This window comes from Sinocyclocheilus rhinocerous, unplaced genomic scaffold (genome assembly GCF_001515625.1).
Source record: "Sinocyclocheilus rhinocerous isolate Xijiao unplaced genomic scaffold, SAMN03320098_v1.1 scaffold1405, whole genome shotgun sequence".
In the NCBI taxonomy this organism is placed as follows: Eukaryota; Metazoa; Chordata; class Actinopteri; order Cypriniformes; family Cyprinidae; genus Sinocyclocheilus; species Sinocyclocheilus rhinocerous.
The window spans coordinates 1238765-1251604 of NW_015645543.1; the positions used below are offsets into that span (position 1 = coordinate 1238765).

The 12840-nt window shown below is 36.4% G+C and overlaps 1 protein-coding gene across 4 annotated transcripts in view; it reads right to left on the bottom strand.

Annotated features, from left to right (window-relative positions):
• Positions 1-12840, bottom strand: part of LOC107706512 (ankyrin-1-like) — an 84154-nt gene that overhangs the window by 10855 nt on the left and 60459 nt on the right. For all 4 annotated transcript variants that reach the window (XM_016510249.1, XM_016510248.1, XM_016510250.1 and 1 more), the window contains 13 exons: positions 11918-12030; positions 11491-11715; positions 10399-10553; positions 10017-10228; positions 9373-9577; positions 9001-9097; positions 7911-8139; positions 7640-7768; positions 5430-5549; positions 3828-3912; positions 2295-2369; positions 2069-2200; positions 644-802 (listed from right to left, as the gene is read on the bottom strand). In XM_016510249.1, the coding sequence (XP_016365735.1) occupies positions 644-802; positions 2069-2200; positions 2295-2369; positions 3828-3912; positions 5430-5549; positions 7640-7768; positions 7911-8139; positions 9001-9097; positions 9373-9577; positions 10017-10228; positions 10399-10553; positions 11491-11715; positions 11918-12030 (1936 nt within the window). The remainder of the gene's footprint in view (positions 1-643; positions 803-2068; positions 2201-2294; positions 2370-3827; positions 3913-5429; positions 5550-7639; positions 7769-7910; positions 8140-9000; positions 9098-9372; positions 9578-10016; positions 10229-10398; positions 10554-11490; positions 11716-11917; positions 12031-12840) is intronic.

Sequence of the window (12840 nt, forward strand, 5' to 3'; positions counted from 1 at the left end):
CAGAAACACACAGGTCCCGGGAAACACTGCAAAGAAAGCTAGCAGAAGGATTATACACAACCACCAGCGCATTAAATACACACACATATATACATATATATATATATATTTATTTAGAAATATTTATAATATGTATTTGCTATATTACCATACACAGTTGTATATGCATTTGCCATAATACTATTTATAATACTTTGGGAGTACCTGTTGCATTCAAGGAGACTTGAAATCTCATATAGACCTATGTCAAGTAATGCCACCACATGACAATTTGTCGCTACTGAGAGGTTTGTTTAGTAATGAATGGAAAAGGCGGGAAATGGTGGCAATGCCATGGCATGCCTGATTCATCACTGAAAAAATTAGAAAAACTAAAAAAAAATTCTCATTAAATCTGAGTCCCTCAGATGTTCTTTCAACCTAAATTTCATGCTCAGGATTTTGGAAGACTAGAGATTGTATGCAATTAGTGGCCAACCCATGCAGCTTCAAACATCTAAGCCTTGTAGGGCTGTCAAAATGACTGAAAAACTAAATTCGAATTTTCTACTTAAAAGCCTTGGTTTACTTGGTGTCTAATGTCAGTTCACTGATAGAAGTCCAGAGGATTAGAACATTAGTGCAAGTTGCAGTCTGTTCTTACCGTTGATGACACTAGGGGAAAGCAGAGTGGAGTCACGATCAGCCAGTCTGCAGGCTCCTTCCTCCAGCGCCTCGGGAAGCACCTGCGGAGCCTGAGCCTCCAGAGACTTCACAATATCTGACCGGTCAATGTTCTTCAAAGCTCCATAAAGGTTCTCCACTGAAGATGTGATGATGGAGGAGTATACAAATACAAGGAAACAGTTACAAAGAGTAAAATTAGTTTCTGTCAGGTACGGATTAACACAGGCTTTCCTAGGCTGCAGCCTAGGGACCTCACGTGTGCAGGGGCCCCTGATTGGCCAGAATTTTTTTTTATTATTTTAAATTGACTTCAGTGCGAACAAAAAAAGACACTTACTGGCCCATAAAAAACATTAAAGGAGGATTCGTTGCAGAGCGTCTGACAAAATTAATGTCTTGTATTGTAGAATGCACGCACTGAAACCGAAACCGAAAGTAAACTGCACACGCATTCAAAAGCGATTTTAATACCCCGCGTTTTGAGAGCGACTCCCTGATGCGCGCAAATTAGGCTACATACAATATCTAGGCTGTTATTAGTGTGTAGGCTATAATAGGTTGTGTAGTTGTCTATAGCTCTGTATCATGCTTGAAAAATTTGGTCTCTATTTGCACTTTGAATATTGAGAGGGTTTGAATTCTTTGAACACTTTGAATTCCGCCATTTTGGAGAGTACCCCAGAACGTAATCAACGTAAATCAGCGTTGTTTACGTTCAGTAGACAGTGTGCGTATGCTGAACGTAAACAATGCTGATATATGTTGATTACGTTCTGGGGTACTCTCCAAAATGGCGGAAGACGGTAACTAAAAAAAGCATTCTTGTAGCTTCGTAAAATTACGGTTGAACCACTGATGTCACATGGACTATTTTACCGATGTCCTTGCTACTTTTTCTGGACCTGGGAACATTGCAGTTGCATTGCTGTCTACGGAGGGTCAGAGAGCTCTCAGATTTTATCAAAAATATCTTAATTTGTGTTTAGAAGATGAACGAAGGTCGTATGGGTTTGGAACGACATGAGGGTAATTAATGACAGAATTTTCATTTTTGGGTGAACGAACCCTTTAATACTAACAATGAAATATAATCTGAAAGCATTTATTGTTTATTAAATGTTCATTTCAACATTTACAAATACATGATTAAAATGAACTAACATGAATTAAAATGAACAGCTGTGTTTTTATTGACTAACATTAACAGTGATGAACAAATACTGTTATTTTCACCTTTTGTCCACTTTTTTAGTTTAGTTTTGTTTTAGTTTAAAGTTCACCTTCCATTTATTATTTTATTCCAGTTCAGGGCTTTTAAATTAATAGTTTTCATCTTGGTTTATGATAATAATCCTGCTGTATAAAGCCACAAAGATGTAAAGTGTTAATTATCGATCCTCACTCTTGGCCTTCTTGCCCTCTCGGCTGACCCAAAGGTTGAGCAGAGCTGAACTCTGGTCCAGGAGAGAGTTGGGATTCTCCACTCTGATCCGGTTAATGTCATCCACACTGAACTGCAGCTCCCTCGCCAGCTCTATATACAAAAACAGACAAAACCACTTATAGAATGTGAGTTAAGGGAAAAACTAAGAGGTAATGAAAAGAGATACTAGAAGTAAAGCTCTTACCAGTCCAGCTCAGTCCCAGCTGATCTGCTATTACTGTGATCTTTAGCTCGGTTCTCTCTATGGCATTCACAGTGGCTGAATCAAAGACAAAATATATATAACTGTTTCCACAGACAGTCCAATGATGAACCACTTTATTAACATACCCAGCTATGCTAGTGGATAATATATATGTCACTGTGGCTTTCACTGAAATACAATATAGACTATAGATTACAATAACAATATGACCATATATTTGGGGTTAGTTGATATATGGTCTTATCTGTCATATATAAAGAACTGAACATATGCACTACCATTTAAAAGTTTAGGATTGGTAAGATTTGAAATTATGCTAACAAAGGCATACATCAAAAATACAGTAAAAACTGCAATATTGTGAAATATCACTACAATTTAAAATATTTTTTTCTATTTTAATATGTTTTAAAATGTAATTTATTTCTGCTGAATTTTCAGCATCATTACTCAAGTCTTCAGTGTCACATGATCCTTCAGAAATCATTTTAATATGCTAATTTGCTCCTCAAGAAACATTTTATATTATTATTAATAATGTTGAAAATAGTTCTTGCTGCTTAACATTTTTGTGAAAACCATGATACATTTTTTTTTGTCAGGATACTTTGATGAATAGAAGTTCAAAAGAGGAGTATTTATTTGAAACTGAAATCTTTTGTAAAATCATAAATGTCTTCACTGTCATGTTTGATCAATTGAATGCATCCTTGCAGAATAAAAATATTACCAACTCTAACTTTTGAACAGTAGTGTATACTTGGGGTTGGTATATATATATATATATGAATAATTAACATGTTCAGTAAATATCTTGTCAATAAAGATCCGAATAACTTAATGAAAACAGCCTCCTCTAGAAATTTATCGTTTTCATTGACAACTGTATATGAAATTAATGTAATGGACATATTACAGCCACTATATGGTAAACACCTTGTAAAAATGCCCAGATACAATAAAATGACCAAGATTAGTTACAACTGGTGACTGAAATGATAACATTGGTCATCACTTACCAAGACCTGGTCAAAATCTGTGCTCTACATACATTAGTTGGCTTCATCTGCTTCAAGAACAATGAAGATGCGACGTGTTTTGGATGGCAAAGCTGATTCGAACCTCCTGGACCTTTCTATAATCACTCAAAATTTCTAAACAGGCAGTTTTTAGCAGTCCTTTCCCTTTAAAACTCATTCTCAAAGCTGGAGCTTGCCATGCTGAGAGTATTTATGCTGGAATCAAACCAGCACCATGCGCTACATTACTGCTCATTCGCTCAGTAAATATAAGGGCCGCCCATTTCTCTGAATTGTTTGTGTAGGTAGTGGCCCCTCTGAGCGCAATCCCAGCATCACCCTCATAAAAGAGAGCAGTGCTCAGCATCCAATGCCCAATCACAGCCATGCATGAGAGAGTGGGCAGGTATAGAAGCAAGTATATGGGCACAGCATTCAGAAGCCCCCCTCCTCCACAGCTGAGGGGACGCATCATGGTGCCGCTATGTCTTACCCAGGCCAGGCTCGTTCAGGGCGCTGTACCTCTCCCTCAGGGCGAGAGGGGTCAGCGTTCTCCGCCGCTCATCGCTACCCACCACCTAAGACAAAAATACAGTAAATACAGTGCTGCAGTTTTGTCTTTCATACAGTATTTATCAGAGCATGTAAATTCCCATCAAGGAAAAGTGCTCATGTATAAAAATAGCTTGAAGGTGTTATAATACACAGAAAGAGAATCTGGAGACAATATTACATCTGAAACACCAACTGCATCCTTTTATTTGCATTTCTCTTTTTCCTAAAATGGGTATGTTTACGAGATATATTTAAAAACAAATTGGGGGAAAATGGGATGAAATCAATATAAATGGTGCAATACACCAAATTTTTTTTTTTCATTTTTTAAGGCACAAATCTAATGTAGAGTCTCAAAAATTACTTTTCATTTCATTTTAATCCATTTAAGTACAATTTAGAATGACTATTACTTCTGTAGCCTGAACCATAACCTTTAAGGAATATCTTGAGATATCTCTAGACACATCCTGAATGCCATGTGCCCTGAAGAAGAATTATAATTTCTTTCATTATGCAGTTTAATTGAATCCTATTGAATGAGTTAAATGGTCCACTCTAGACAACTCGTACAGTCAAGTGACATAAATTCCATTATGATCAGTTAAAAAAAACAAAACATTTTTGAGTGTCATTTGAGTAAATAAATGAATAAATAAATTATTTATTTATTTATTTAGACAGGATTAGGTTGACAAACATTTTTTATTTTTTATGCATTTTTAAAACAAAATACACATATCCCCAAATAACATTTATTTATATATAAAAACTATATATTTTATTTGTATATTGTATATATATATATATATATATATATATAAATGTGTGTGTATATATATATTTTATTTTAATTCATACATTTAAATTACAATATTTTAATGTTGTTTTCACATAAAATTAATGCGACTGTGATTCCAACTGCAATATGAAAAATATTTCAAATCTTATAATGCTGAAAGCATAACATCACATTGAAACATCAGCTCTCAGCTCTCAAAAACCAGTAAAGCAATGCCTTTTGTTACCAAATTAAGTCAAGTCTTGCCCACGCTCTACTGTATCAATATTTAAGGGTGTTCACACTTGAGTCATCTTAAGAAACAAACTCAGACCTCTTCAGTGACCAAAAATGTAACTATTCATTTTTCATTATTTTTAAAATAATTATTAAATTTGATTTATTTATTTATTCGTTTTTATTACAATCTTTTATTTTAGTTTTCATGTTGAATGTGATTCCAGGTACTCCTTTAACCAACAACAGCTATTTACCAAGAGAGTTGACAAAAGGTCTACATTTCCTAATGATGTTGATACGAAGCGAGTTGATACATTTGGAAAAATACACATGGGATTGGAATTCTCAGAGGTCTCCCAAGTTGGATTCAGCCCAAAAATCAATAGGGAATTTGCTTTGAAATTTTTACCGAGGCTGAGTGACAAAAACACAGACGTGCAAACCAGTTTTGTCTGAACAGAGTTCATGAGAACAAGTGCAGGTGTTACTGATAACAGAGGAAATGAACAGTGACGGCACCTTGATGCAGGGAGGCATGGTGATGTTGAGGTTGCACAGCACATGCTGCGTGTCCTCGTACTTAGTAGACTTGCGCAGGAAGGACAGGAACCCAGTGGCTTCCTTATTGGCGTCTCTCACCTGATGAGCCAGGGGAAATGGAGAGGGAGGGAGGAACAGTTGGAGAGAGGAGAACAGAGGGGTGAAAATGAGGCGAAGGGTCAAATGAGAACAAAAGAGAGAGGGAAGATGAATAAAGGGAGTGAAAGAAGAGAGAGAGAGGTAGAGAAAGAGACAGATTAAATAGTGTTAGACAGAGCAGCTGCCCGGCTGTGACTCATACAGGTTGGCGGGAGGTGGGGAAGGGGATGGAGGCAGTCCATAGGCAGGCGAGAGACAGAGAGAGATTTACCTTCACTTTTACCTGGCCGTCTGTGAGATCAGACATTAAGAGAGTGACCGTGAGAGAGAGAGAGAGAGACAGTGAGACAGACATACAGACAGGCAGGCAGATAGACTGGCAGGCAGGCTAGAAGGTGAAAGAGTTAAGGGCATGCTCACGAGACTAATACAACAGTTACGAGGTGAACCGCTACACCACAGAGCCAAAAATACAACACAGAGCAGCTCGTCCGAGGCTGACCGATCACAGAAAGAGGTGCGGAGTGGAAGCCACAATGACAGACAAACAAATGGAGGGAGGGAGACAAGTGGAGGGAGAGAGAGAAAGACAGCACTTGGGGAAATCAGAGACACTGAGGACGAGGACTGCACCATTTGGACCAAAAATATTGACAAATATTGCGATTGTGATTCCAGCTGCAATTGATAAAGGTTTAATAACTCATATTGCTGAGTTAAAGAACAACAAAAAAGCATAAAATCACATTGAAACAGAAGCTCGCAAAAACCAGAAGGTAATGTCTGCTGTTTCAAAATCAAGTCATGTTTTTCCACGCTCTACAACCAGTACTGTTTCAGGGGTTTTACACTTAAGGTCTCTTAAAAAGAAGTGACTGAAAAGTAAACTGAGTTAAAAAATAAAAATAAAAAAAATAAACTGTTCCTTTTGCATGCACACTGGAAGTGGACCCGAAAGTATCACAGTTTCTTTACCTCTTTTTGTCCACTTTACACTCACACATCAGTTTTTTAAAAAACAACACCACTTGAACATGATTATTATTTGCAGTAGTAATATATTAATTATTAATATGATCTATTAATATGATCTAGAATAGAATAACATTTATTTTAAAAATCTTATAATACATTTATTTTAAAACTATTTATTTGTTATAATCTCTTGCTTTCATCTCTTCTCTTGTGACACCATTAGATTTTTAGAATAATTTGACAACAAAGTTTGTCCACTTTATCTCTTTTTGTCCACTTTTCACTCACACATAGATTTTTTTTTAAACCACACTACCTGATCGTTCTTATTATTACTGTTAATAATAATAATAAAATAAGATTTTAATATTAGAATATGATGTATTAATATTCTCTAGAAAATAAAATAATGTTATTTATTACAACATATTATAAAAACATTTTTGTAATTTTTCTACATTATTAGATTTTCATATTAACTTGACATAATAAATTATACATAATAAACTATTCTTCTTTATCTTTTTCTATTATTAATAATAATAATAGTAACTGTTTATTCTAATAATATTTATTAATATTATCTAGACTATTACAATAATATAATTTATTGTAAAATAGTATAAAACCTTTTTCTGTAATATTTCTGTTATCATTTTTTTTTACTGTTATCCTCTCTTCTGTGACCCAGTGTCACATTATTAAATTTTCATAATAAATTTTAGTGGAAAAATGTTTGAAATTACATTAATGTAAAAATATAAAAATATGAACCTGAAGCACTTTGCGTTCACATTGGATGATATAAAGAATTTGCAGAGCAAAATGCAAACCAAGCCACATCCTGAACCGCTTACTGACGCTCTGGGGTCACACTAAGCCATATTACAATTTTGATTTTATGATGATTTTATTTAATACATGTGCAGCCCTACTGAAGACATTAGGGAGTACATAAAACTAAAACTAAAGGTGATCAGACAAAGTGGTTAACAATGCTAACACACACAAGAATGACACACATTTAATGACACACAAATATGTGTAGGGTGACTGAAAAAAGCTAATTATTGATTATGGACAGAAATAAATAAGGGAAAGACAGACGAACCGACCTTTATAGAGACAGGTAGCCGGTTGTCTCTGAAGGCTTGGAAACTAAAGCTACGTGGCTGCTGGGTGGCTTTCCTCACAGGCACCAGGTTTCCGGAACATTCTAAGTGCAGCGGCATCCCCTCCATCACCTGTGGGTGGAAAAGGAAGGAGAAACACAAGGAGAGCAGTGAGTCAGAGACTTAGCATTAATGCAGTGAGTTAGTTTTATTTTTGTACACACACACATGCACGTGTACACAGCTGCACAGATATGATTTTATGTTAGCTAACCTCTATGTCTCTGCTGCGGGCCACTTCGGAGAAGTTCTCATGCAGCTCAAGGGTTTTGTCTATTTTGTCATCGGTCATGCAGTAACAGCGCAGACGGCCCTCTCTGGCATCGTTCATCTTAGCAAATACCACAAATTTAGCCATGTACGGAACTGACATCAGCTCACGGTACAGCAGGTTGGCGAAGGTCACGGCCTCCGCCGTTCGTGGACAGTCCGCCAGCCAGAACCTGCGGCGAAACAGAGGACAGACGCACATACAATAGACATCAGAAAATAGGGTCACAAGAGACAATGTTTCCTTGTAAATGCATATAAATATAAATGTGTGACAGGTCTATGGTTTGCAGTGGTGGCTTCCATGAACCTGAGAGGGGTATTGAGCAAGAATGATGGCATTGTTTACTTGCACACACTGTCTGCGTTGTAATAAAGGCTCCATCATTTAATGAATTTATGCTGCAATTATGATTATAAAAGTGGATACAAACAAGAAAACGAAGCAAAAATGAAACAATAAATAAATAAAACAAAAAACAACACAATAAAACAAAAATAAAATTTACTGCCTATTTTTTAAACATGGTGAAAAAATCAAAAAACAAAACCAATGGTAAAAAACAAAGAAAACCAAACTTAAAAAAACAAAACAAAAAAAAAACACAATTATGATTATAAAGTGGATACAAACAACAAAACGAAAATGAAACAATAAATAAACACAATTAACCAAAACTAAAATGTAATGCCTATTTTTAAACATAGTAAAAAAACAAACAAAGCCAATGGTAAAAAAACAAAAAACAAAACAAACCCCCCTTAAAAACCCCAAACCAAACAAAACAAAAAACCCAAACAAAAAAAACAAAACAAAACTGCTGAGATTAGTGAATACAGTGCAATCTATGTACTATAATATTTATGATCTAGTGCTACTGCAGCACATATAGTGACTGGTTAAAACATATTGCATGTAGTTAGTAAATAATATGCATATTTCTGTGCTGAAATACATGCAATGCACAAAATAGTGCAGCTGTTTAGTAAATTTGCCCCTGGGTGCTCTATTCTTGCGTGCTTTTGTGTCTCACCTTGCGGATACATTGGTGGTGAAGTTGGCACAGTTGTGGGAATACATGAGCTTGGTAGTGCCAGTGATGTCTTCCCACTGAGCGGGAGCAGTGCCACCTGCAGAAAGTTTACAGCTTTTTATAAAACCCCTTTTATTTTTTCAACCAACACCATCTGGAATGAACTTGCTGAGTCTATCTTTATCCCAGTGTCCTTCTCCAGGCAAGACACCAGTCTGTTTCAGCCTTTTCCAAGCAGCTTGGCAGGGCAGCTACATCAAATCTGGCTGAGGCTGAAAAAGACTGGCGTTCAAGACAATCTGCCTTTCTCCAAAACATAAATATCAATTTCAGACAATGTTTTTTTTTAAATAGATCAGGACCGGACCGTACCAATAACACTGCAGAGGAGGCGGAGGCTGGTAGTGTCTCCTTCTCCGGCATCGCATGGACTCTCCCTCCAGGATGGAGGCAAACAGATACGCAGCCCGATTGGTCGGTGGAATTTGCGTCGACGAGGCTCCACTGTCACAACGGGACTGAATGTGGCCTGGTTTCCTAATTGCCGAGTCAGCAGCTCATCAGGGATTGGCTGGGCCTGGGTAGAGAGAAGAGGAAAAAAATAAAGTCAAAAAAGGTTCATAAATCATTTAATGCTGAATTCATTTTCAGTCATTCTCTGCTGAATTTATGCAGAAACCTTGAAACAATATTTTTTTATTAATATATAATTATAAATAATAATAATAATAATAATTATATCATTTTTATGTTTTATTTTTTATGAGAATGCTTACAGAATTTTAGATAAACATTTTTCTCTTGCAATACATAATTATCAGTTTTATTAACAAAGGTAACTTTTTTTTTTTTAAGTATCACTCAATCACCTTATGAGTTCTGATTAAGTGCAAGTTCAGTTTGAATGGGCTTATGGGGCTGTAATCATATATTCTGTATGAATCATAAATTTATTATTGTATGCTGATATTGCTTCACTGTCATTCTCTACATCATGAAATCTCCTGAAATCTCACCTGTAGGCCAAGTCGGACCCTCTTAGTGACCGCCGTGTCAGGGAAAATGGCCTGAACCTGGGGCACCAGCTTACTTGTCAGCTGACCTCCCTCTGGACCTATAAGATCGCTCTCCTGCTGGATACGAGATACCACAGCGAAGTAGAGAGGGAAGTCTGTGGAGATGATGCGGCGGATTCTTTTCTTCTCCAGCTCCTCCTGACTTTCCAGATCTGATGAAAGCACCAAGAGATTACAAGGTCATAAGGTCAGTCCTACAGAAATTGTTGGTGCAGTGTAAAGTGATATCTAATTTGTCTGCTAGTACCTGCTACATAACTGAAAGAGAAAATAAAACTATAAAAGGCTTATGGGAATTCCTCTCAGTGAAACTTAAGACTACCTTCATCCATTCCATTAAGGATGGTCTCAAGAACGTCATCGCCATAGCGGTTCCGATGCTCTTTCCATACAGAGCCATTCTCACTTCGGAGAACCACTAGCTCCCGATCACCTCGGCTCAAGGATGCAAAATGAGGGATCTCCACTATCACTGGCCTGAAGGAGATGATGGGAAGGTGCAAAAGCATTAGTTATTGTATTGTATTGTTCCTTTATTGATTGATAGAGGAAAGTCCACTTGGCACAGCAGCACAATAGAAAGAAAAGAAGAAGAATATCCAAGAAGACATGCCTTTCATAAATACCTAACCATATATAAAAATAATATAAACCATATATAAAAAATTATATAAGTAATATAAAAATATAGTAGACAATAAAATAGGTCAATTATTATATTATATGTGACCCTGGACCACAAAACCAGTCTTATGTCGCTGGGGTATATTTCTAGCAATGGCCAAAAATACGTGTTTTTGTCAGAAATCTTAAAAGATCTTTATTTGACAACTAGATTCTGAGTGAATACAATAATATTTATTCGCAAATATAATTTTTTATTCTGTATTATTTAGTTCAACTATAAGCACTACAAAAACAAATTTTACTCAGTATTTTTGTCTGGTTTTCAGTACAAATGTTGAAACATTCTTAAATCAAGACATATCAATATACAAATTCAGATTTGCTTAAGAAGTCTTGTTTTCTGAAAAAAAAGTATCAAAATTAAGTGAGTTTACACTTAAAACAAAACTAACAAAAATCTGCTAGTGGGGTCAGAAAAATAAACTTAATTCAAATGGAAAACAAATGAGTTTTTCTTACCCCACTGACAGGTTGTTGTTTTTTTTAATGTTTTGTTTTAGCATAAACCCACTTTATTTTGATAAACTTGCTTCTCAGGTTAATGTATCTTGAGTGTTTAGATATTTGTACTGGTAAACAAGACAGAAATACTAAGTAAGAACGAAATACTAAGTAAGAAAGAAACTAAGAACATATTTTTTTGCAGTGACAAGTATTAATTGAATCATTAAGGAACCAAAATAGCAGAACCAGAATCTTTATTGCACACACACACATGGACCCTTACCCCAGAAACTGCATACTGGAAGGCCCTAGAGAGATAATACGAGACGCGAGTCCCTCTCCCTCCACGAGAGGAGGTGGGGTGGTGAGTTTCTGCGGTTTGACCAGACGGCAGGTGATGCGTGTGGGGGCGGCGCAGGTGCGCGGCGGGATGATCACACGCAGACCATTATGCCTGCTGCCACGCATGGACCCGCCTCTCGCATCCACCATGAAGCTGACCAGAAACCTGTCAAATAACCAGCCAGTCAGCAAACCGGGTACAATGACTTTTCAAAACAGCCGGAAGCCCAGGATAAAGCAAAAGCATCTTCAAAGAACCGACTTCCTAGACACTTGATGACAGTGAAGACAGATAAATACGGAGATAAAAGCGGTGAGAAGCCATTAGCAAGGGTTGTTTAAGCTGAATGTGAAATATGTGCACTGACCCAGTGTGGATGGGGCTGGCCACTGGGCTAACGTTGTCTGAGGTCTCTGTGGCTGGACTACTGGGGATTAGAGAGTCCTCGTCATACTCCTTTGGCAAAGGGACAGGTGTGTGCTGCAGACACACAGGAGTAGCACAGATCACACAGACACAAAGACGCACACACAAACAAAGGTACAATGACAGCTTTATGAGACTAAGAGAGAGAAAGAGACAACTTTGCTTGAAAAAACGGGTCACAGCAGCTTGTTAAGCTGTTTTGGAACAGGGTCAACTAACTCAAGCTCCTTCCAACTTTGCCAAGAGGTCTAGCGGTCCCAACAAGCTTGGAAAAGATGGTCTACCAGGCTGGAGTCCACTAGGGGGTCTCAACAAACGTTCAAGTGGGGCTCAAAATGACTTCAAATAAGACAAGCATTAAAATAATCAAACAACTAAAAATTTTAATATTTCTTATTTTAATTTACCCCCTCAACAACTGTTTTTGTTCCCAGGGTCTTAAAAATCCTGAATATATGAGGAAGCTTCATCCTAAAAGTAACTTATAGATCTGGGAAAGCAATGTAAATGAATAAAACATTAAATTATTAATAAAAAATTTAAAAAATTGTTATACAAAGCTCTAAAATGCTGTATCAGGTAGAAATTGTGATTATTTTTTTTTTATATTTAAAACAAGTCATTATCCTTAATCCTTAACCAGTAAATCACAAATGACTGGAAATGTTACATAAATTCATTTGTTAAAAAGAGTAACAACCATCAAGAACATTCAGCTCTTAAAACCTCAGGAATTCTGAAATTTAATTATAATTAATATTTTATTTTATTTATTTATTTATTTATTTTACAGGATCTAGGAGTGACCATATATTAAAACAGGTTTTTAAAACAAAACTAGGACTAAGGGGGCCTTTGAATAAT